This window comes from Strix uralensis, chromosome 8, assembly GCF_047716275.1.
Source record: "Strix uralensis isolate ZFMK-TIS-50842 chromosome 8, bStrUra1, whole genome shotgun sequence".
In the NCBI taxonomy this organism is placed as follows: Eukaryota; Metazoa; Chordata; class Aves; order Strigiformes; family Strigidae; genus Strix; species Strix uralensis.
Genome location: NC_133979.1, coordinates 12,406,019 through 12,427,975, shown reverse-complemented (window position 1 = coordinate 12,427,975; position 21,957 = coordinate 12,406,019). Strand labels below are relative to the sequence as shown.

The 21,957-nt window shown below is 38.6% G+C and overlaps 1 protein-coding gene across 9 annotated transcripts in view; it reads left to right on the top strand.

Annotated features, from left to right (window-relative positions):
* The window catches only part of ST3GAL3 (ST3 beta-galactoside alpha-2,3-sialyltransferase 3), a 205,134-nt gene that overhangs the window by 57,482 nt on the left and 125,695 nt on the right, over positions 1-21,957 (top strand). For 8 of the 9 annotated variants that reach the window (XR_012629841.1, XM_074876235.1, XM_074876240.1 and 5 more), the window contains 2 exons: positions 839-973; positions 9,516-9,558. Coding sequence is in view for 8 of the 9 variants with exons in the window: in XM_074876235.1 (XP_074732336.1) it covers positions 839-973; positions 9,516-9,558 (178 nt within the window). In the remaining variant the exon portion in view is untranslated. The remainder of the gene's footprint in view (positions 1-838; positions 974-9,515; positions 9,559-21,957) is intronic. The other variant, XM_074876241.1, reaches the window with a different exon arrangement.

Below are 21,957 nucleotides of genomic sequence, written 5' to 3'. Positions count from 1 at the left end.
CCCTTCTAATTAATACCAGTCATAACTGAAGTGTGTTGTTGCCTGCCTCCTTATGTATTGGGTGGTAGTTTCTCTAGTCTGCAAAAGTAGGGGGGAAGTTGCATAGGCTTGAGATACAAAATCTATGAGTAAAATTCAGGCAAATATTTGGATTACAGCTGAGTATGTCTGAATCAGCATACCCACACTGGAGTTATGCTGGATTGATGTTGGTACAGCTAAGACACGAATTTGTCTGGGAGTAAAACTTTTAAATATTACCTGCTACGGATTTTTTTTTTTCCCTAATACTATTTTGGCTTCTAACTGATGTGAAAACAGTTAACCCTGTGGATAGCTTCCAGTGCAGGGTATCTATGGAGTTAGTCATAAATATTGTGTTATGATACTACCTATAGGGTGGTAAACTTAGTTATGAACAATAGTTCAACTGCTCTGTGTCTTTTGGAGTTCTGTTAATATGGAGGGTGGGAGACAAGTTAATGTAAGCCAACGGACTGTCTGGGTCTGTTTTAAAAGTACTGGTCTTGGTTCTGCTTGTATGTTGCAACTTAAGCTTGGATTGGTTAGGAGTAAGACAGTAAAATCTGATCTTTTGTAAACCCTTCCACTGCAACAAGATTGAATTTCTTCATTGAAGAAATATGAAGAAAACTCACATATTTGAGAAGGGAGGCTCAGAAATGTTCAGGAGAGTTGTATGTTTATTGCTTTCATATTTAGTACTTTGCATTCACTGTGCTGCAAACTTTTAACTTGCTCTGAACTGATATGTGTAATAAGATGTCAAGATGTGTGATGTCCATCCAACTGAGGGATAGCTTTCCTTGTTGAACAGGAAGGAGAGAGAGAAAAACTGTGGCTATTGTGCTTCCGCTGTCCATCCCATCTCACCTTGCTGCAGACCCAGGAAAAGACAGAGCCCAGAAAGAACCCACAGAAACAATGGCAGCTCCAGGCCCAGCCATTCCTAGTAGGTGATGTTTCAGGTTGGGGTAAGAAGGGACTAAAGTTACATACTTTGAAACATAAAAATACATATACCTTTTTCTTTATTAGACAGAATTAAACAGCTGTGAATAATAGTCTCTCCCTGTTAAGATTTTATGCTGCTTGAAACTAGTACTCATCGACTTATATGTGCATATTAAATAGCTCCTTAGAACTGCTCTTTTGTACTTGTTATGTCATGTGAAGGGCAATGTCTTATTGCAGCTTCTGTATTTTATTTGAATTAACTGTTTGTCCTTATCTTGGTTTTCCCCTTAACTCTTTGTTCTACATGCAAATCTCAGTTTTCAGGCAGGCTGGAAATCTGTCTTTATATATATCTCAGATTAATGATACTCTCTAGGTTATTCTGGATAAACTTTCTGAACTGAGTGTTCAGAACATCATCTTGCTATGGAGCCTTAAAATACTGCTTCATAGAAGATTATTAGCCCAGAGGACGTGAGAATCAAATATACTTGGAGTGAGACTGAACTGTCTGAGGTTCACCCCGTGGTCTAGCCTTCCCAAGTCCAGATGTTTTTGTGATTCTCTTCACGACTGCCCTTTCCCTTGAAAGATTGAGCAGTGAAGTTAAATGTTTGATGTGATGTCTAGGTCAGTGCTTCAGCTGAGACCATTTCAGAAAGGAGGGTGTCATGCTCTGAACTTGGGAAACATTAAGCAGGACACAGGGTGTTTGAGGAGACCTAGATTTCATTTGCTTACCATAGACAGCTAGTACTCCTCTTATTTATTTCTTTTCCGTCCCTCTCTAGTTACTTTGTTTTACTTCGTTGCTAGCAAATCAAACGTTGGACCTTGAAAGTCAGATTTATACCCCTGCTATTTTTGTTCAAGACTTCTACCTCCTGTGTCTGAGAACAAGCGATTTAAATTTTTCTTCTCTAAGGCTCATTAGGATAGGAGTGCATCGAATGTGCAACTTTCCCATCTGCTAATGCGCTTACTGGAAATATTGAGGTTCTAAACACCTTATGGCTGTAGGGCTTACAGTGTTGTTAGACATGTTTGCATTGCTGGCCACCGGTTGTATAGCAGTTGTTCTCACTGCAGGTTTAAAACATGATAGTTCTAACATCTCAAGCAACCAAGTGCTAATTAGGTCTTGCTCAAAATTGTTTGAATATTTTAACTTTGTTGTTGCTTTTTTCTTTTCAATTTAATTCTTAACCCTTATCAAAAGTTTGTTTTGACTTATGCAAAGAAAATGGAGCTTTTAAAATTTGGTCGAGAGTGGCATATCTGCTGTAGCTCATGCGCTTGTGAAAGCCCACATGCAAGACCATGCTTCCAGATGCTGAGTTCACAGTAATAGTGGAGTAATCGTCTGAGAGTTTAAATCCATGCTGATTTGGGAGTTTGCTGTTAGTAAATACTTATGCTAAAGTACTTAACCATTTTGGGAGAAGCTGTGAGAAACATGAAGAAAACTTTCTCTGTTTCCTTCAGCTGCTGAAGATGCTCAGATAACCATTTCGTGAAGGATGAGAAAAACTCTGTGTCTGTCCTAAATACAACTCCAGAGTGAATTTGGTGACTACTTTCCTATGTTTTGGATGGAGAGTGGTATGGATGGAGGTTGGGAATAGGAATACAACTGAAACCGTCAGCTATCAAATTGATAGAATTTGATGCAGTGACAGATTCCTAGCACGAGAGAAAAACATTGACTTGCAGAAGATCACTTGCTGTTCTTTGACTTTCTCAGTGAGAATCTGGTAGTATAGGTGGCTACAATTACAAACTCTGATCTTTCCCAGATTTCTAGGGTTAGTGGTAATTAATTTAGACATTATGTTAATTAATAGAGTTTTTGAGGCTCTGGTAGATGTTCTTGGTTTGAGGAAAACAATTTTAATTTGTGTGTTTGGAGCTGATGTGGTTCCGGTATGTTGGATTTTTTGTGTTGTTCTCCCCCCCCCCCCCACCCCCCGCAATTGCATTTCTGACTTTCACATGGTAGTGATGGGAAAGGAGAGGTGAAATTATGCTGCATTTATCTGCATTCCTGTAAAGTAGAAAAGGGAAAGATTATATATTTTTTCTGCTGGTTTTAGTGGCTTTATTCTGCAAAAATGCTTTTCCCTTTTCATTTTTGATTAATGAAGTTCTACTTCATTCTTTATTTCTTTGAGCTGTAGGCTGTGGGAGCTGTTTGAATCTTTGCCAATGACTGTCATGTATTGGTTGCTTAGTCCTTACATGACTTTGCCAGCATGTTCAGTATCATCATCTGTTGTCTTATTAATGCTCTATTCCTCCAGTTGAAAATACAGCTGTGAATGAGTTGAGGTGCAAATGCCAAGAAGTGGCTTAAAGAATACCTCAAAATAAAAGTATTTTAATGGGATTTTTCTCTGTCATGGCATCTCTCTCCATCAAGTCAGTTCATCTTGTAAGTCACTAAAAGCCAATATAGTTTACTGTTTTGTTAATATTGTTCTTGACTTTTATTAGGAAATATGATACAATTTCTAAAATAAAGAATATGTTGGAAGATTCAGTAGGGCAGCATTAACTCCATTAGCCAAGTAGATACATGGTAGTAACTGAAACAACTGTTTATTTAGCAAAGGTTGCAGTCTGGCCTTAAACAGATGACTCCCTGGGAAAAGAAAAAGGGCATATGCAGTTCATAGGAGGAAATTTTTCATCTATTGGTGTATTTAATAAATTCAGCTTAAAGCAATCAGTTGCTTTTCTGCTGTTGAAGGTTGCTATAGTTTTATTGGGAAAAAAGTTATTAGGAAAGGAGTTACATAGTCCATGTTAAGGTAACCAGAGCCTTTAAAAATGTAATATGTTAGAATGACCTTTTTCTTTTGTTACACCTATTTTGGAGGTAAGACAAGCAGGCAAAAGACCTTCCTGATGGATGACCTGTACAGCAATATCAGCAAGTGGTTGCTTATTTGTTCTTTCTGTGCCTGGGGGGTGAATAATGTGGTTGCAGTGTATAATGAAGGAGACGCCTCTGGTGTATTGCTTTCCTCAGGCTGCAGAGCTGTGCCAGATGTCTTTGGGGGCCCCAATCAGGAATTACAGGGGGAAGAAAACCACCTTGAAGGTATAGGGCTGGAAATTACTTCCTTTTGCTGCTAAATCTGAAACTGAAACAATAAGTAGTATCCTCATGATTTTAGGTGTCACCAGGGCATGCAGGGGTTTGTGACTGGAGACAGATTTCTCCCTTCCCCTCTTTGAACTCACAGGTTTGTATTTCAGTAGTTCTGGTAGTGTTTGGTGTATCCATTTTCATCAAATATGGCCGTCTTCATCAGGTGCAGTATCTGGAAAATTAATATTGAGCTTGGTGCAGCAGAACTGGTGTCTTTAGATCAGTTTGCACAGTCTGTGAACATTTTTAATAGATGTGAAATTCCAAGTTTTGCTGAAGTAGTATTGGTTAATGAAGTTCTTCTGCTCCCCAGAAAAAAAGAAAGCTTAAGCGAGGCTGCATTAAAAGTTGTTGAAGAATCTTTTTTTTTTTTTAACACGTGGTAGAAATGTCAAATGGGCGGATAGGTATACACAGACGTAGATTGGTGAGGGATGCTTCTAGTGCTGGGCCGCGAGGGTTAAGCAGTTGTCTTTACAGATGTCAGTTCTGCTGCTTCTGTGTATTTTTACAAAGCAGGGAAAGACACCAAGGACTGGGCTTTGTCTTACCAGTATACTCAAGGTTCTCCCTGATGTCACTTGGACAACCTGGATGAAAAGACTGTTAAACTTGGATGCAAAAGAGTAAATGCAGGTGAACATAGGCATGTGTGCAGTCTATGCAGGGCAGTGCTGAGGAGCCCAGGTGGCCTCAGCTCTACCTGTTCTGAACTTGGCTTTGCAATCTTTTTTTTTTTCTCAGTTATTTAAATAGCCTCAGAAAATAATGCTTTCATCAGTAAGTTCCATTACTGAAGAGGTTAAAGTGAAAATCCTAAGGAAAGGATGCAACATTAAGTCCTTGTTTGTCCAGTACTTTCACTGTTGCTCAGTAATCCTGAGCAGTATTTTTTTAACCCTGGAAGAAAAGCTTTCTTTTGCCCTTTTCAGTTGATCCATTGCATATGACTTTTTTCATTAATTCTTTCTTGTCTCTTGAGTTCTAGCAGAATTGTTTTACATCAGCTGAACTTTTATAACTGTCCATATGTGTTTTCTTTGTCCAAGGTGAATGTGAGGTGTTTGACCTTTTTCATTGCAGGGTTAGTCATTTTACCTGGCCTTTGCCACAGATGTAGAACTTGCATGTGGACAGTGACGAAGGCTTAGCTCAGTTGGAGCCTCAGTTCCGCAGAGACCAAACTGCACTGGACAGGATGAAATGTATCAGGGTGGTCTGAGCTGTTCTTGATAGGAGAGTCTCTTGAGTGTCATACTGATCTCTGTCAAACAGGAACATTTTGAATAAAATAACTAAAATGGAACCTTCTGCCTTCCCCACTGTACTTGCAATTACCAGTTCAACACAGAGAAAACTAGAACCGCATATAGCTCATCTTTTAAAAACAGTTTAAATTAATTTTCTATTTCTGTGGGCAAAGTTATTTGTACTGTACTTCTAAGTAGCTAGCTGCTAAATGAATACTACTCAAGTCATCAGTGAAATCAGTTACGGGTAGTTTGGAGGATAAAACCAGTGAGCCAAGTTAATTCCTGGGTTGTTGATTTCAGATTAGTAGCATAAGGGGAAAAATTTGCCCATTTTGCTGGTATATAGCTATATTGGCCTCAGATGCAAAATGCAGTTTGAAAACTTGTTACATATTGTACACAGTGCTTTATGGCTTTTTAGGTGGTCTGTAGGGAGTTTATAGACATTGACAATGATTTCTCACTTACTGCCTGGTAGCTGGATTTCTGTTGGATACTTGGGAGAAATTTCCATGCTAATGCCAGCACTGAATTTGGCACAAGATTGTCATCATTTATAGAAATTGCTATGCTTGGCTGTACTTCTGTTCATATAATTCTAATTACATGCTTTATTGTGAATTGTTGTCAGTTATTAGATTCTTATTCAATTCCGATCTTCCTGGAAATGTAGAAATGCATTTTATTTCTGACCTAAGAAGACTTCTTGTTCTTATGGGGCATGATGAAACTTCGTTTCCCATGTTCATTCATTTCTGTGCTTCTGTACATGACTGTACCACATTGTCAGCTGAGATCTGTAGCTTCCTAGCACAAGTGAGCGTGGTCCTTAGATTGCCTTGCTCTCTTTTAATACTGTTGCTTTTATCCCTCATGGGCCTTTCAGTCTCTTGCGGGCTGAGAATGTTCAGATTCTTGTTCAGATTCTTCCATGATGTTCTTCTAGTGGATGCAAAATAAGTTCTTTATTACCTTTACTCATTTTTGGCTTAAAAAAATATAATCTTATTCCACACAGCCATATAAATGCCTTGTCTGGAGACTGGTGGGTCAGGCATGGCCTGAGCTGGATCAGACCTTCCAACCTGGTTAGATCTGAAGGGAGTTCTCCAGAACTACAGCCAGTGGTAGCTCTGCATTGTGCTTCAGTGCAGAGACCCCCTAACGGGGGGGTGTTCATGATGATGTTGGCAGAGGCCAACATCAAACCAGAGTTAACATGGCCAGCTGGTCCAAGCTAGTTCTTGGTGGAGATGCTGGAGTATTTCTACCTTGTTCTCTCTAGCTGCTTTGTTCTGTTTTCTCTAATATTCTAGCACTTCTTTATCCCACTGCATGAAAGAGAGAAATGTTTTTGTGTGGATGGTTAACTTGGTGAATAAGGCTTTAAACTAAGGTGATGGGAGATGAAAGCAATCTTGTAGGTTAGGGCACAGAGACGTTACATGAGTGCCGAGGCAGGCTCTTGCAGCCAGTATTTTTAAGGGAGGAAAGGGTAGGAGTGGGGTTGCCCCTTTCTCTAGCAGTGAGCTGTGATCAGCTCAGTCGATCTCCTGTAATCATCACACCCTGACCATACTGTATTTTAGACTCAGTTGTACTTGTCTTTGATTTAGTGGGTGTGCGTTTTATTTTGTTCTAAATTAAATAAGTAACTCCAGACACGGATTGCCTTTTCCTGCAGCTGGGCTATGTGTGTTTGGCTTTCTCCTGGTATTTGGGGTTTTATCTGTCTTTTGTGAATCCAGACCACTTCCAGCCAGCATGTGGGCTGCACTTTGTGTGTTGCAGTGACTTTTGGCCCCTGTATTCATAGTGATATGGCTAAATGACATTGGAAGTCTGTAACAAGACTCTAATTTTTGCTGAAAAGGCAGCTAACTTCTAATCTGTAATTTAGAGGCTCCTAGTGTCTTTCCTGGGGGAGCAGCATGCGATAGAATTAATTTCCAAGCCAGTAGTAATGCTGTGACTTCCAAAAGCCCCAATGAGTGTGACATGGCCCATGGTGAGAGCAGCATTTCTCTGCCTGCAGTAGTTTGCATTTTTCACCAGCCAGGCGAGAGAAAGGAGCACAGATGCTTCTGGTTTGATGTTACAGCCTGAAAGGATAATTTACATGCTACTGAAAATCAAGAACACACCTGTGCTTCTAGTTTGAAACCTGAAATGTTGTTTTGTTAGACTTGATACATTTTTTTGAAAGTGCCTGTTGCAAGATAGTTGACATACATAATTTTACAATTACTTTACACGTCTGTTAGTAATCATTGGTGAGTATCAAAAATAACCACTTTAAACCTATGGAAGGTGAAATGCATGTGACAAACAGAAGGTAAATCTTATGAAACATTGCAATGGAGGTACGTCATCGGTGGCGTTTAGCATTTAGTATGTGTGTATTTTCTGGTGCCTTGGCTGCAAAGCTCGTGAAGTGCTGAGTTAGTAGAAAGCCCAGGATGTTGTTGAGGTTAAGAGGTGATGTATCTCTTATTGCATTTCCTCCTCTTGTATTTTCTATTGGGAAGAAGGAAATGTTAGCTCAAATGGGATAAGACAGATGACAGGTTGGTCAGTGGCTGTAGATGTTTTAGAAAAAAGAATAATAAAAAAATAATCTCTGCTGTTTGCTCAGTATGGATGTTGTCTTTGGAAGAAGGAAGAGTTAATAAAAATTGAAGTTTTTTTTTTTCTGGAATGGATACGTTGCTATCCATGATCCTACATGTGGAGGAGGTAAGGCTGGACAGGAAATAATTTATTGTGGGAGGAATAAGCTGGGAGGAAGTTAAGAGGAAAGCAGCACATGGGGGAAACACAACTGTCAGTATGTGAAAGGTGGAGGAGAGATGCACAGGTGCATTTCTAACATCAAGTGTAACAAGGATGGTGGGTGGCAGGCGGTTGCTGACAGAGAACAGATAGTATGTGCCAGTATTGAGTGCACACATGTTCTGCAATTTCTGTTACCTAAGTTATGTCAGATGTAATTCTTGCCTTGGCTCAGGAATTAAATCTTAATGGGATTGAAATCAATGGTACAGTTTACACTGACCTATCTGGTCTGGTGCAATCATTTTGTCTTAAGTACATGTTTAGGCTTTCCTGTTCTGCCAGTAAGTGATGAAAAGCTTGTGATCTTGTTAGGTAAACTACTGCAGCAGAAATTCTGGTGGTGTTTCATAAAGGAAAGCAAACTTCTCTATTTCCACTGAGCTCTTTCTAAAAAGGCAATGAGAATTCTTGCTTCTTTTAATACATCCTGATCATTAAGCTCTGGAGGGATTATATTTTACTTCCCTGTTTGTATTGGTTTTTTATTGTATGGTAGTGAGACCCAGTGGTTCTCAGTGTGAGGAGGCCCCTGAGCTTGACTCAACGCAAGGACACTACACCTTTTGGTTTTTCTTGTGTATCTCCTGTGAATTCTAGTAGTTTCATTTTTTGTATCAAGTAGTTGATTTACAAGATCACAGTGTATTCAGAGATGCTGAATGCAAAGCTTACTTGATACAGGAGTTACAGATGTTCTGAGTGATGACTTTGTTTCTGTAGCTTTTCCCTGTTTGTGGCATAAACTGTGACTTTGCAGTTTCCTATTGAACAACATCACATGAACTTGAAGCATTTTTTCCACAGTTGAGTGACTTTCTCTTGAAGAAGGGCTGCTTGATTACAAAGTTGTGGGTTGGAATAGACAAGGAATCAAAAAAAATTTCAAAGCTCTACCACGTCAGGACCTAGGAAGAGTGTTTGTCATACAAATTATGGGCAGAATGATCTCTACTGCAAGCAAGAAAACTCTGGATCTCATTGTATGCATGGTTTCAGTAGTGCTTTGTTTTTATGACTACAGATATCTTGGTTATTCTAGTGATTTCTGAATTAATGATTTACCTGCACATTCTCTTGCTTTAGTATTTTCTGGAGATTCAGAAATGTTAATTTGGGAACACCTTGAAGTAACAATAATCTGTGATAACAGCTGCTAGCAAATGGAAACTACTATGTAGCTATTTTGCTAGAAATGATTATTGCTTTTCCATAAGGACTTGCTGCTTTTTGGTGCCTTTTGCAGAGGAGACACTTGCAGTTTTTATGATATTGTGTCCCTTGCTTTTGTTTTCCAGAATATGACAAACTGGGCTTTCTCCTGAACCTGGACTCAAAATTGTAAGTAGAACAGTAGGACGACTCTTTGTTTCTGTAGTTACAGATTTCTGTTGTAAGCAAATTTAATGTCGCCTGGGCAGTTGGCTTACTGGATTATACACTTCTACCTGGGACAGCCAAGTCCTACAGCAACCTGGCAATTACAACTTCTTTCCTTACACTAGGCTTTGCTGGCCGGCTTGGATTGTGGTTCACTGTCATTAATTCCTTAATGACGGATCAAGAGGCTATAAATGTTCACCTGAAGCCATGACACTCAGTCTGCTCTAGATATCCTACTGTTCATCTTCCAAGTGAGGAAGAATGTATTAAACATTTCAAAGCAAGAGGTGTGTCAGTCTGCAATTTACTGGGATGCTTTGAAGTTTGTATTTCCTTTCCACTTGTTTCTTTAAAAATGGATGCTACTATTTTTGTTTGTAAGCTGGAGTGGAAAGAACCTCAACACAAGGCAGTGACCATTTGCTATGTCAGAAGAGCAACAAAGTGCTGGAGGATGATACTCATCCTCTTTGCCATAAATCAGTCAAATTGAGACTGAACTTCTTAACACTAGGCGTCACTAGCGACTCTGTTTCTGAGGTCAACAGCCTTGCAGAAATTTTGGTATTGGGAGCAAAACCACTGCTAAAAGCCTTTTGCCTCTACTACTTAAAAAGGCACTGAAGCAATCTAGTGGCTTTGAATGACTTGAGAATGCATCTCCTGTACAATGTGAATATAAAAACCATTCTTAATGTTTAGAAAGTTTCATTGTACTTAAGGGTGTAACAGTTTTGAGTTTAGTCTTGTTGAGCAGCTGGGGAACTTCCATAAATGACAGAAAAGCCTCCTAAGTGTGTTGGGAACTGCTGTTTGCAGGAAATGATAAAAGTCTCTAGGTAAAAGCTTCTTTTACAGAAGCAGCTGGGTACATAAACTCAACTGTAGTAACTTCACTGGCAAAAAGGTGCTGTAGAAGAACACGCATGAGAGAAGGAATATTGACTTATTTTTTGGTTTTCCTACCCCTAAAGACTCTGTATCACAGTGCACAGGAAAGATAGCATTTACTGCATTAATAGCTGGTCAAGGTTTCTTTTGGTCTCATTTAATGTAGTGTTCTGTGCGGTTTTTGTTGCATGCTGACTAGAATCCACGCTGGTTGCATAGTTACCAATTTTCTTATTGAACTTTATGTATTGGGACATCCTTGTGATTTAGAGACAATAGCATATGTACCCTTAAAACACTGTGGGATGAGATGTTACATTATCTTCAATTTATACATGTAGAAGTCAAAGCAAAGAGATTAGTCCAAAATTGGGCAGTGGGTAAGTAACCTTTGAATGAATGTTTTGGTGTTGGTAAAGGAAAAACGTTTTTTAAGTAGTCTGATTTTGGGTTTTTTTCCAGATTACTTTGCTTATTTTGTAATGTTAGATTTATTGAACGTGCCCATTGACTGTCCACACACTTTTGGCATACCGGCTTGTGTGCTGTGTCCAAACTACTGCTTCAGTCTTGCTCTTCCTATTTCTGTGTTTGTTGTCCTTTTCTTTGTTGCTTTTAGCAAGTCCCATTGAGTCTTCCTTTCTCTCAAGCCACTGTTACATCCTTTTTTTCCCCGCGATTACAGCTCTCTTGAGACGTGGCCTGCTCCTTCTTATACTTTAGCATGAGGCCAAGTGAAGTTTTTACCTGCTGGAAGGCTTCTAAAACCCTAAAATTCTTTATTAAAACCTCCCCATGATAAAGACTCTCCATTATTTTTAATAAAAGAAAGATTTTGTTGACTACTTAAAAGATATTTATATAGCACCTTAAATGTACATGTTTGCTTTTCAAAGCCATAAAGTTAGCTTCTGGAAAGGCTTGTAATAAAATCAGCATAATTAAAATAAATATTATGAGGTTAAGTTAAGGAACAAAGTAGTACTATACATAGGTGAAATAACTTTTTTTTTTTTACTGTAATTGTCTTTTGGTTTTAGGTTGGCTTTTTTTTTCCCTTTGGTTGTTTGTTTCTTCTGTGGAAGTAAAGCTGGCGCTGCTTTGACAATGGACCTGATGACCTGCAGAGTTCCCTTCCAGCCTGAATTACTCTGATTTTTTTTCTTTCAATAGCAAGGGAGCCAGAAAAAAAGTTGAAAATACCATGAAACATACTAAATCTTCAAAGAGAAATGGGTGACAGCCTAGAGGAATTTGCTGCTGTTTCACAAGTTCACCATGTGTGCTCAGGGTACCAAATACGTTTTCTAAGTACACACTGAATTCAGTGGAACTTAGTGCTTTCTGTGACTCAGTCAAGATGGTACTATTGTAGAAGCACTTTCTGGTTAAAAAAATTTGCTGAGAGTTGAAAGGGGTAATATGTTCTGCACTGGTGACCTTGTTGGCTGAAATAATTTAATTATGCCTGTTGTGATATAATTGTTCTGGTGGAATTTTGCCATAGATCATAACTTTATAGGGTTCACTTAACTGACAGCATGTGAGTCTTACGTGACTTGAAGCCCTTGGGGCAACAATCAGTTTTCTCTCTTCTTTTCCTTAATCTTTCATTTCTTCAAAATCTGTTTCTGGCTGTGTTAGTTGATGTCACTTAAACTGATGACCTGGAGGACTAACATTTTCTACAAAGCATCTTTAATTTTTTCATGTATTAGTACTTTAGTGTCCTCTACCGTGTAGATGTCCAGGGCATGTTATTCAGGTATAATACATTCTGTTGTGGTAACAGCAATGTAATGATTCTGTTCACTGGTTCTTTTTGAGTTCATGGAAATTGTAATGAACCAGATTTGTTCACTTTAGTAAGAAAATCTTTCAGAAGTACTTGAGAAGTGTTTTCTGTGGGAACTGTATGTCTGATGCATGCCTTGCTATAGCATTGGGGAGCCTGCTGTGGCTAGGAATCTCACCTGGAAGGGGATGGCCAGTTTTAAAGATACGGTACAGATGCTTCATGGGAATGGCCAGTTCTGACCAGAAGTCTTGTTACTCTGACCTTGTCAGAAAGGAGAATATCAAGAAGGAAGATGCTTCCTTTCTGCTGCCTGTGCTTAGGCTAACTCTTCTCTGGAAAGTCTTTTTAGCTTTTAAAAAGCAGGATGGTATGCAGGTGGAGATTGTTAATGAAATACAGGATGAATGGAAAGCTGAGGACATCTGTAGGCAGCATAGTTGATGAATTAGTTGTTTCCTCAGTCAAAACAAGACCTAAGGCTCCTCAGGACCAGATAAGTGAAAAAGATCTGTTGCAAAAGGAGTTTCTTTTAGTTATGCTTGTACCAACCATAATATCATTACCAAAATTAGCAAAATATGTACAAAGTACAGAAACAGGCCCGTTGTATCAGTTTCTCCCAGGTCAAGGGGTTTCCCAAGCCGCAGAGCCACATACCGTTTTAAAACCTTTAGGAATAAAATGCAACGTTTACTGGTTGCACAGAGAAAAGTACTTATAGAAAAAATATGATAAAATTCACAGGTCTTAATTCTTGGAGGGGCCAATAGTTCCTTAACATCTTAAGACCATCAATCACATTAGTGACTCAGCCAGTGGATTACTAGGTGCCATCAAATGCCAAGATTTGCAGTCGCTTTCTAACATCTGTGCTTGGCGAAGGGTTGCATGCTTTTATTATTATTAAATATTTATATTGTAGTAGTTCCTTGAGGCAGGCCAGGTCCTAGAAACAAGAGTCTCATTGACTATAAATTCTGAATTGTTCTCTGAGCAAAATCTAAGTTTGCATTGAATTACATGAGATTTCTGTAGGAGAATCAACATATGATCATGTAGTTAATTATAGACTGTGTCTTAATGCATATTTAGTGGGCCCAGCTGCATGGTCATTCATTATTCTGTTACTTACGACTCTGTGAATGCTTGGTTTAGTCACCTTAACGATTACTTTGACTATGCCTTGGCATGTTAGAAGTGTAGATTCACTTGTCTTGCGCATGTGAAAAGCTCCTTTTTTGTAATAATCCATGTGATTTGGGGCTTTTCCCTTGCATTGTTGCCCTCGTGTTTCTCTACCAGCTTTCCTTAGTCTGCCAACGTACCACTTACTTGGTGAGATGGAAACTAGTGACTGCTACTTCGGTCCTCCTTTCAAACTCATCCTTCAAAAGCTATTTTTAAATGTACTTTAGCAGTTAGATTGGCAATTTAATGCTTCTAAACAATAGCGAGAAAAAAGCTCCCCTTGAGTGATGGTGGATCTTTTCACCTGCTGCCACAGACAGCTCGAAACCTTGGATGTTAAAATCTTGACAGATGAATGATGGAGGAAGTGTCCCAGGGTTTGACTTTGGGAGAAGAACCACTGCCTCATAAAGTTTGAAATGTTAGAAGATGTGATTGAGCTTACTGGAATCATTCTTCACTTAAACAAAAAGATAGTGGGTATTATGATGTGTTAACTTGAAAGTAAATTTTTTTAAGAGTAGAAACAGGGAAAAAAAATTGCTACCCCTCTCAATTACAAAAATGACTACGAGATCAGTATGGTTGACCACAATAACAGAGTACTAACATAGTTACTATACTGTATTTATACAATATATGGTATATATTTTATATTGTGTACTTTGGGAATTTTTAGGTAGTACTTAATTAAAAGGAGAAATATTTTTTCCAGTGGGCTCAGTGCTTTGCTAGACATAGAGTAGATTTGGGAGGTGCAACAAAGATTTTTTTAATATTCATGATAATTTCAAACTTTGCTTTATAAAGAAAAGACAAAGAAATGGAGTCGGGGGGGGGGGAAGCCAGAAATAACAATCTTCACCCTGCAAACTCAAATGAAACTTGATCTAGACTTTGAAAAGACCATAAAAACAGAGGGAGTTTGGGCAAGGGAAACACACAGATTGGGTTACTTCTGTTTGTTGAAATTTCTTTACTTCAGAGTTTTAATAATGAAGAATTGAAACAGAGTGCCTTCCCTCCATTTTGTTCCTAGGGTGGGAGGTTGCTTTGAAACTGTTTGTGTCTATGTGTGGTACTTCGCCATTAAGCACTGTAAAAATAAGCAACAAACGTGTTGGAATGCTGGACTTTCCCTGTGCCTGCTGCTGTGGGATTTCTTTCTGCCCTGTTTTCCTTCCCATTTGTCTTTTTGTATTCCTATGATCCTGAGGGGGGAAAAAGAAAAGAAGTGAGAAGTCCCAGTGCCTAGGCAGGGGTAAGGGTGTGTTGCACAGGCTAGATGGAGGGATTTTGACCATCACAAGCAAGAGTGTCTTGATGCTTTTTCTGAAAGATTATTTCAAGGCTTAGCATGCTTTATGACATTGGTATTTTCCTGGCAGTTGGTTATTTATTTCTCTTTCATTTCAGTTTTTTCTTTGACTTTTAATTCATGTCCTTCTACCTAATCTCTTTCAATCTATACTAATTGTTTGAGCACTTCAAATATTTAAGAAAATGAACTCTAGCTATTCAGCAATTCAATTACCAGGCTGTTTGTTGTTCATCCATCAAACCTCCCACGTTTGGGTGGGATGTAACTGCCATCTCTGTTTCTTTGTTGTGCTGCTCTTAGCTCATTGCAGTTTTTTTCAGTTTTGATCCTTTGGAATTCTTATAAGGATTCCTCATGTAGGTCTCCGTTAGATAACTTCGGAATTCCTGTGTTAGACACAACCTCAGTCAATAGAGAAGATAGAGACTCTAGAACTCTGAATTACTGGCTTCTTAGATAGAATTGATTCATTACTTGATTTGTTAAGTGCAAACAAAGTCAAAAACTTATGTTTGGTGCTTTTAAAAGGGCCAGTTTCCTGAAGCTGGAAGTAATTATGAACCAAACCATGTGGGAAAAGAATGTAAAGCAAAAAATATGAATGGCTGGGCATTGTTTAGAGCAGTTTTATACTGTTTGCCCCAATAAGTTCAGTTTCATAAGAAAGAAGTGTTCATGGAAAAACAGTTTTACCAAGAATATAAGGGAAGACAGTGGTAATGTATTTATAGAAAAGGCAGAAGTGTGCAATAAATACATGGAGTTTTGTTCTGTTTGGATGAGGGGGAGAAAAAAGTGCTTTCCTTAGTATCAACAACAAAAATTCAAGCAGCAGATACCTAAGTTTTTATGTGCTTTAGAATTGGAATGTCTGGACAACATTCTTTGCAAGAATTTCTAAAGTAGCTGAGGACTTTTTGGACTGCTAGAGATTATTAATAAATCTTCAAACACTAGGGGTTCTCCATATTCTTGGCAGAAAAGTTGATGGACAAATATTTTAAAAGCAAAAAGGAGTGATTCATAAGCTTTTCAACCCATTTTTGATTCTGAGCAGAGTAACGTAATGGCCAATAAGTTTCCACCGAAAAAACCCCTGTAATACGTATAGTTGCAATTAGTGTGCATATTAAATAGGAAACACTTTTTGTTAGGTGGTCTTGTTCTTCAAGTGAATGTCCATGAAGGTGCCAGGTATCTGTGAGATAGATTTCTTTCTTGGTATGTTCCTCTTAGGACTGGGTTTGCACATTGTTGTGTTCTTTTAACCAACGAGTCTAGTTGTATGAAAACTGGAAAGTCTATAAAGAAAAGGCTCAGTTCTTTTTTCCCCTCCATATCTGTAAGGTGGAACACTTACTTTGCTTGTAGTTCTTCACCACAGTAGCATTAACCTAATTTTATGTATGTATGTTTTCCTGGGGTGGATATGGTTACAACTAGTTAACTTTACAAGTTTCTGTTTGAAACTGTTGTTTGAGCAAAGATTTTTACAGTCGTTGCATTCACAGAAGGCTAATTTTACTTCAGTAGCAAAACCCAATTTGGGGATTATCTATAAGCTCATAAATGACATGGGGCCCTCCTGTTGCTTTATCCTCTTGGAAGAAGAGCATATAAAAAGCCACAGTTCATGTTCTTCCTTCAGAAAACTGTTCTAAAACTCAGAGATAAGTTACTTCAGTTTTGGTCAGCTTCTGCACTGGTAAGCTTGTTAAGTTTCTAGTTACTGAATATCTTCCTACAAAGACCTTCTTGCTCTCTGAATAACTTAAGAAAAATTGAATGGATTGGACTATCTAAGTAGTGATCATTCCCAAAACTTCAGTTAAAGAGGTTAGAAATACTGCATTAAGACCGTTAAAGGAATTAGTCTCATTCTAGCTGGCTATACAGTTTACTGCAAGGACTATATGTTCTGTGGGATCATGGGTTTTGATATGGTTTTATGTTAAAACACTGGTGTTCGTCATTGTATTCTTTATATTGGTCATAATGAACAAAGTACCAGCACACATTGTGGAAACAGGTGATTTATTGCTGCCTGTCCTGAATCAAAGTTGTTGGGAGCTTATCATTAACTGATGCAAGAGTTGCCTCTGGAAATCCCAAAGGCATTTATGTGATCACCAAGCATCAACTCTTCTGCACCTGTCTGGCTTGACATACATCCCTTCTTGCAGGCAAGCACTGTTCCGCCTCCGAAGAGAAATCTACTTCCCTTTTGTTTCCCCCTGGATATGTTTTAGGGGATCCTTATCTGATTGTTGAATGGAAATCACGCATATTCCAGCAAGGGAACATTATACTGTTTATCAAGCCTGCCTCTGAAGCATGTCACTTACTCTGAAGAATGGACGTGCTGTGGTATCTAGACACAGCTTCGTTGTCAGCTCCTAATTTATATTTCTCTGTAGCTGGCTGTGGGGATGTTTTGTAAACGGGGTGTATGGGAAGAGACAGCTTACTTTACTCAGTCTGCCTCTAAATTTGTCTTCTGCTTTGCTGTAATGTGACCAGAGATGTCAAAGCTTTGCTGTCAGTATGTGCTAAGAATGCCATGCATAACTTTTAAGAATATGTAGTAGGTCATCAAGGCAGGGAAGAGTTTGGTGAAACAAATGCATACAGACTTCTTGCATGCTGGGGAAGGACAGTAAAACCAAGACATACTTTTAACAGCTGTGATCTATTAGGTAAGAAAACAATATTTCATTTATGCTGAAAGAAGGCAGTAAGCCTTGTTGCTGTGCTTGAGGAGAATTGCCTAGCAGAAGAGAGAATGGTGATCTGTCAGGTAGTGACATGCTGTGAAACCATGATCCTTAGAGATGATAGGCTAGAGGAACTTTAGGTGAGAGACTCAACTCTATCATCCTACAGAGATGATAAACTAGAGGAACTCTAGGTGAGAGACTGAAGGAATCCTGTTAAATATAATCCAGAGGTGTATTTTAGTTTACTTGTTCTGCTTCCAGTCTTATGACTGGAAACTTGACAGTAATTCTTGCTTAGTAAAAATATATTTTACTGTTTAAAGTTGTTCTAGAACTGAAGGACAAGGTAGGTTTTGATTAGCTGATAAATACAGAATATGCTTTTTCCTTGAGGAAGCATGACGTTGCTGTTGGCACACTTGCCAAATCTGCACTGGTGAAGTATTCTAAAGGACCCCAGACCTCACAAGGGCTGGTGGGAGAGCTGGTGTTGTGTGATGCCCACTGCAGTGAACAAAACATGATGAAGGCTACTTTGCAGCAGAAAGGTTACTTACAGCTGCGTCTGATGTGCCGTGTCAGGGAGGGAGTTGTGTAGCAATTGTTGCTGTAAGATGTTTTTGAGGTTATGGATGTTTGAATTGAATTGTGAGGCTCAGATGAGGTTTTCTCTAGTTGCTTTTGAGAAAACCAAACAATTAACTTCTATGAAATAGTTTGTAGTCTTACGTGACACAGAAGCCTATGTGATTTTCTCAGTTTACAGCAGAAATGAAAACAGGCCAAAATGCTACTCCTGGCACTAGCTGAGGCCCAAGTCCAGCTCTCGGCAATGAGAATCAGGACCACAAAGGGCGGGACAGAAAATTGACTAAACATGTGTGTGCTGTTTCTTCCTTGTCTACCATGCAATCTGTTCCAGCTCATTAAAGAAGGATAATCTGAAAAGCCAACAAACAAAATGTTTTTGATTTGCATATTGAATATGTTTGGATACTTCTCAATTTGATTTCAGACCTTTTAATTCCTACTTCGAAATATATTTGCTCTGACACTTTAAAAGGGTTAAACTTGAAGACCTGAAAAATGTGAGCGGTGTCCTATACAGCTGCAAAATGTTCAGTGCCTTCTTCCTGTTCTTTTTCATCCTCTTTTAGTGACCCTTTTTTACATCGTTGAAGGCAGAAATCCCCAAAGGTGGTTGTGTCATTTGACTGAGTCAGGGACTCTGATCTGTACAGGATTCAAAGCTGTATTTCATCATTGTGAAACTCAGGCTTAGGTGATTTTTGTGAAGCGTTACTATTTTGATGAATTAACGAGGAGGAGAGGATAGAATTTGTCCTGTTGAAAAGTGAAACTTCCGTCAACGCTGAGCCTTGGAGCTCTCCTTTGGCCTGTACACCAAACATCTTAGAAAACCACTTCCCTCTCTCTTGCAGAGCCACAAATAACCTCCTTCTGATGTAGGACTGATGTTCAGTGAAGCTAGGGGTGATATAAGATGAAGAAAGGTCTGATTAATTGGGCTGTTCACAGTTTTTTTGAGACAAACTTTATCCTGTTCTCTGACTCATCTTGGTTACATATGGCAGTTTGGATGTTGGTTGGATGGCCTTTTCAGACAAGCAGCTGCTCTTTGATGTGAAAGAAAAAAGAAGACGTTATATTAGCAGAAGAGCATTCACTAGAACAATGTATGGAGTAAACAGAAGAGGGTGGTTTTTTTTTTTTCTGGGTGGCTCTGCAGCTGTTCTTACTGTTAAGGGTTCTGGCTATTCTTACTTATTTACCCTAAAGCAATTTGGATTTTTGTTAGTTTTGTGAGGGCATGTTTAGTCACAGCATCTGCAAGGGTTCCTCCAGGTCAGGTTATGTATTTACAGCAATGTTCCTGGAGGAAACATTTTCCTCCCAATATGTAGCCTTCCTCTTCTTAAGACTTCAGTGTGGTTCTTACTAGATTAATTAGATATCTGTTTGAATTCATTACAACTATCTCTAATATAGGTCAGTGAAGACAGGTTTCTTTGGACTACTGTTTCAGAAAGAAGAGTGAGAGAAATTCAGAGCCTCATGACTATATACAGCATTTTGTAAAACTACTGCTAAATCACATTCCCCAATTGTGAGGTTGCCTCTACTTACCATCTAAAGCAATTTGTTCACTGACCAATGTTTTTTTTTTTCCCTCTCAATTTCAGTCCAGTCGCGGGGCGGGGGGGGGGGGGGGGAATAAAAAAAGAAAGAATGCTCTTGCCATATCCAGAGTCGTCTTTTTCTTTGGTTAAGAAGAGTTGTTACTCCTTCCTAAGCTGTCCAGATCTTCCAAAGAAAAGTTTAAAGGGCAACCTTTATCACCCTTACCCCTGCAAAGTTACCAAAGAAACCACAAAAGGAAGGTGTTGTGAACTGTTCTTGTTAGAGTTTTGCTATCAGGTAGCTGAGAGAGATTTTTCCAAGTGGGATTTATTCCCCTAAGGTTTGGTCTCTGCCACTTGCCTGTGCAATAGATTTGCTACTGCAACAGAAAGGGTTGAACTTTCTTTGTGGGAAGATAAAAATGGCCAGACCAAAGATTCACCTGCCCCAATGTCTTGTCTCAAAGTGCTCCCTAGAATTGTTTAGGAAAGGAGAAAAATACACCGGTGAGAAGCAATTTTTGCTCCAGCATTGCTCTCCAGCTGCTGAGGAGAGGAAGCTTTGGTGTTCCCAAGTTGGGGATGCTTTTGATCCCATCTGTACATCTGTCTCCTATAACATACCAATGTAAAGAAATCTATCGATTAACTGCATATTACATGAAAAGAAATGCTTCCTTCTGTCAGTGTTTTACTGTCTTTGGGATAATTTTGGTTGATGTTCCAATGATATGGGAAATAGTGAATAATAAATCACTGTTGATCTTTTCCATTGCATTCTGCTGTGCCATTGTGCTCTCACACCTAGCTAAACACTGTGAGTTTCTCTGAAATGAAGTGTTCCATAGCCTGGCTGTATTCTGCAATGAAATGAACTACGTTTTTCAAAAGAAAGATTTGGTGATTAAAACCTTAGTGTAACTGATTTTCTCATTTGGCTTTTAAAACTGCTAAGCACTGGACTTTGACATTCTAAATCTAAATCTAAATTCTAATCTAGTAAAACTGTAATTTTGGCTATGATGCTTCAGGAATTCTTAGTTGATCTTTTTTCCCCCACAACTGTAGGCTTTGGGGCAGTATCTTTGTTTTCAGGTGTACTGATTCCTACTAGTCTGACCGGGGGATTCCTGAATTCTGATTGGGTTGAATTATTTATTCTCATCTCTCTAGCACTTGTTTCTCTCTCTCGGACCTGCACTGCTGGATTCATTACACTACAAATAGAAAAACACTGTTCCGGATCCAAAGAAAGCATTGCCTATTTGTAGATGTAACAGATGAGGGTTGGTGATGAAGACTTAAGGGTTACAGCAACAAAATGATGACATTTCAATTTATCTTCCTGCATTCTTTTATTTGGCCAAAAATGGATGTGATAGGTGAGTGTTTTATTTCCCATCAGACTTTTAATTGGCTCACTTTTTATGGCCATTGTGCTAACAGTGAGTTTTGAAAGGTCTCACAGCACTTAATTTTTGCAACTTTTGAGAATTACACGTTCTAATATTAGGGAGCACTATCATTTCTGACTTTGGGGAAACAGAATTTATTTAGACATTCTTTAATTCCTTTAGAAAGCAGTTCAGGTAGGGATCCCAAGTGACTGCTGAGAGAGTTTTTATTGACTACTAAGTGAGCCCTAACACATCCCATCTCCAAAAAAGTGACTGTCCTCCATTTAGGTCATCTTTGTCTCTTATCTGTAAAACCAAAATGTTGATATTTATTACTGAGGATGGAAACTAGTCATTTTGGATCTATGGAAGCTAGAATAGATAAAAGTCCAATAATATACAAGCAGGAATTATGTTGATTATCAGCAAGTTACTTCATCATTAAGTTAAAAGTTTCTTTGTCCAAAGATTAATAAATAATTGAAAACTCAGGAAGCAGTCATCTATTTTTTTTTTTCCCTTTCTTTGGTAAACAGCTGCTTTCTGTGAAAATAAAATTTCTGTATTTCATGCTTTTTGTTTAGTCTAACAATTGGTATTTCAGCCAGTTGTTTTCTCCTTTCCACATTTCTTTAAAAACACAAACAAAGCCTGAAATTGTCTGTTTTATTTACTCTTTATCTGTGTCTATTTGAACACAATTCTGCTTTTTCTCTGTGCTACTAGTCTTAAAGGTAAGATGTAATAGAAACAGAAATTTTTAAAAAAGGGGAAAGTTTATAAAAACCAAAGGAGATCAGGAATATTACTCAATTCTTGGAGGAATATGCAGCATGAGGTCACATACAAAATGTGCCATGGACTTTTCTTGGATTTTTTTTTTATGTGCATCCTTTGAATCTGG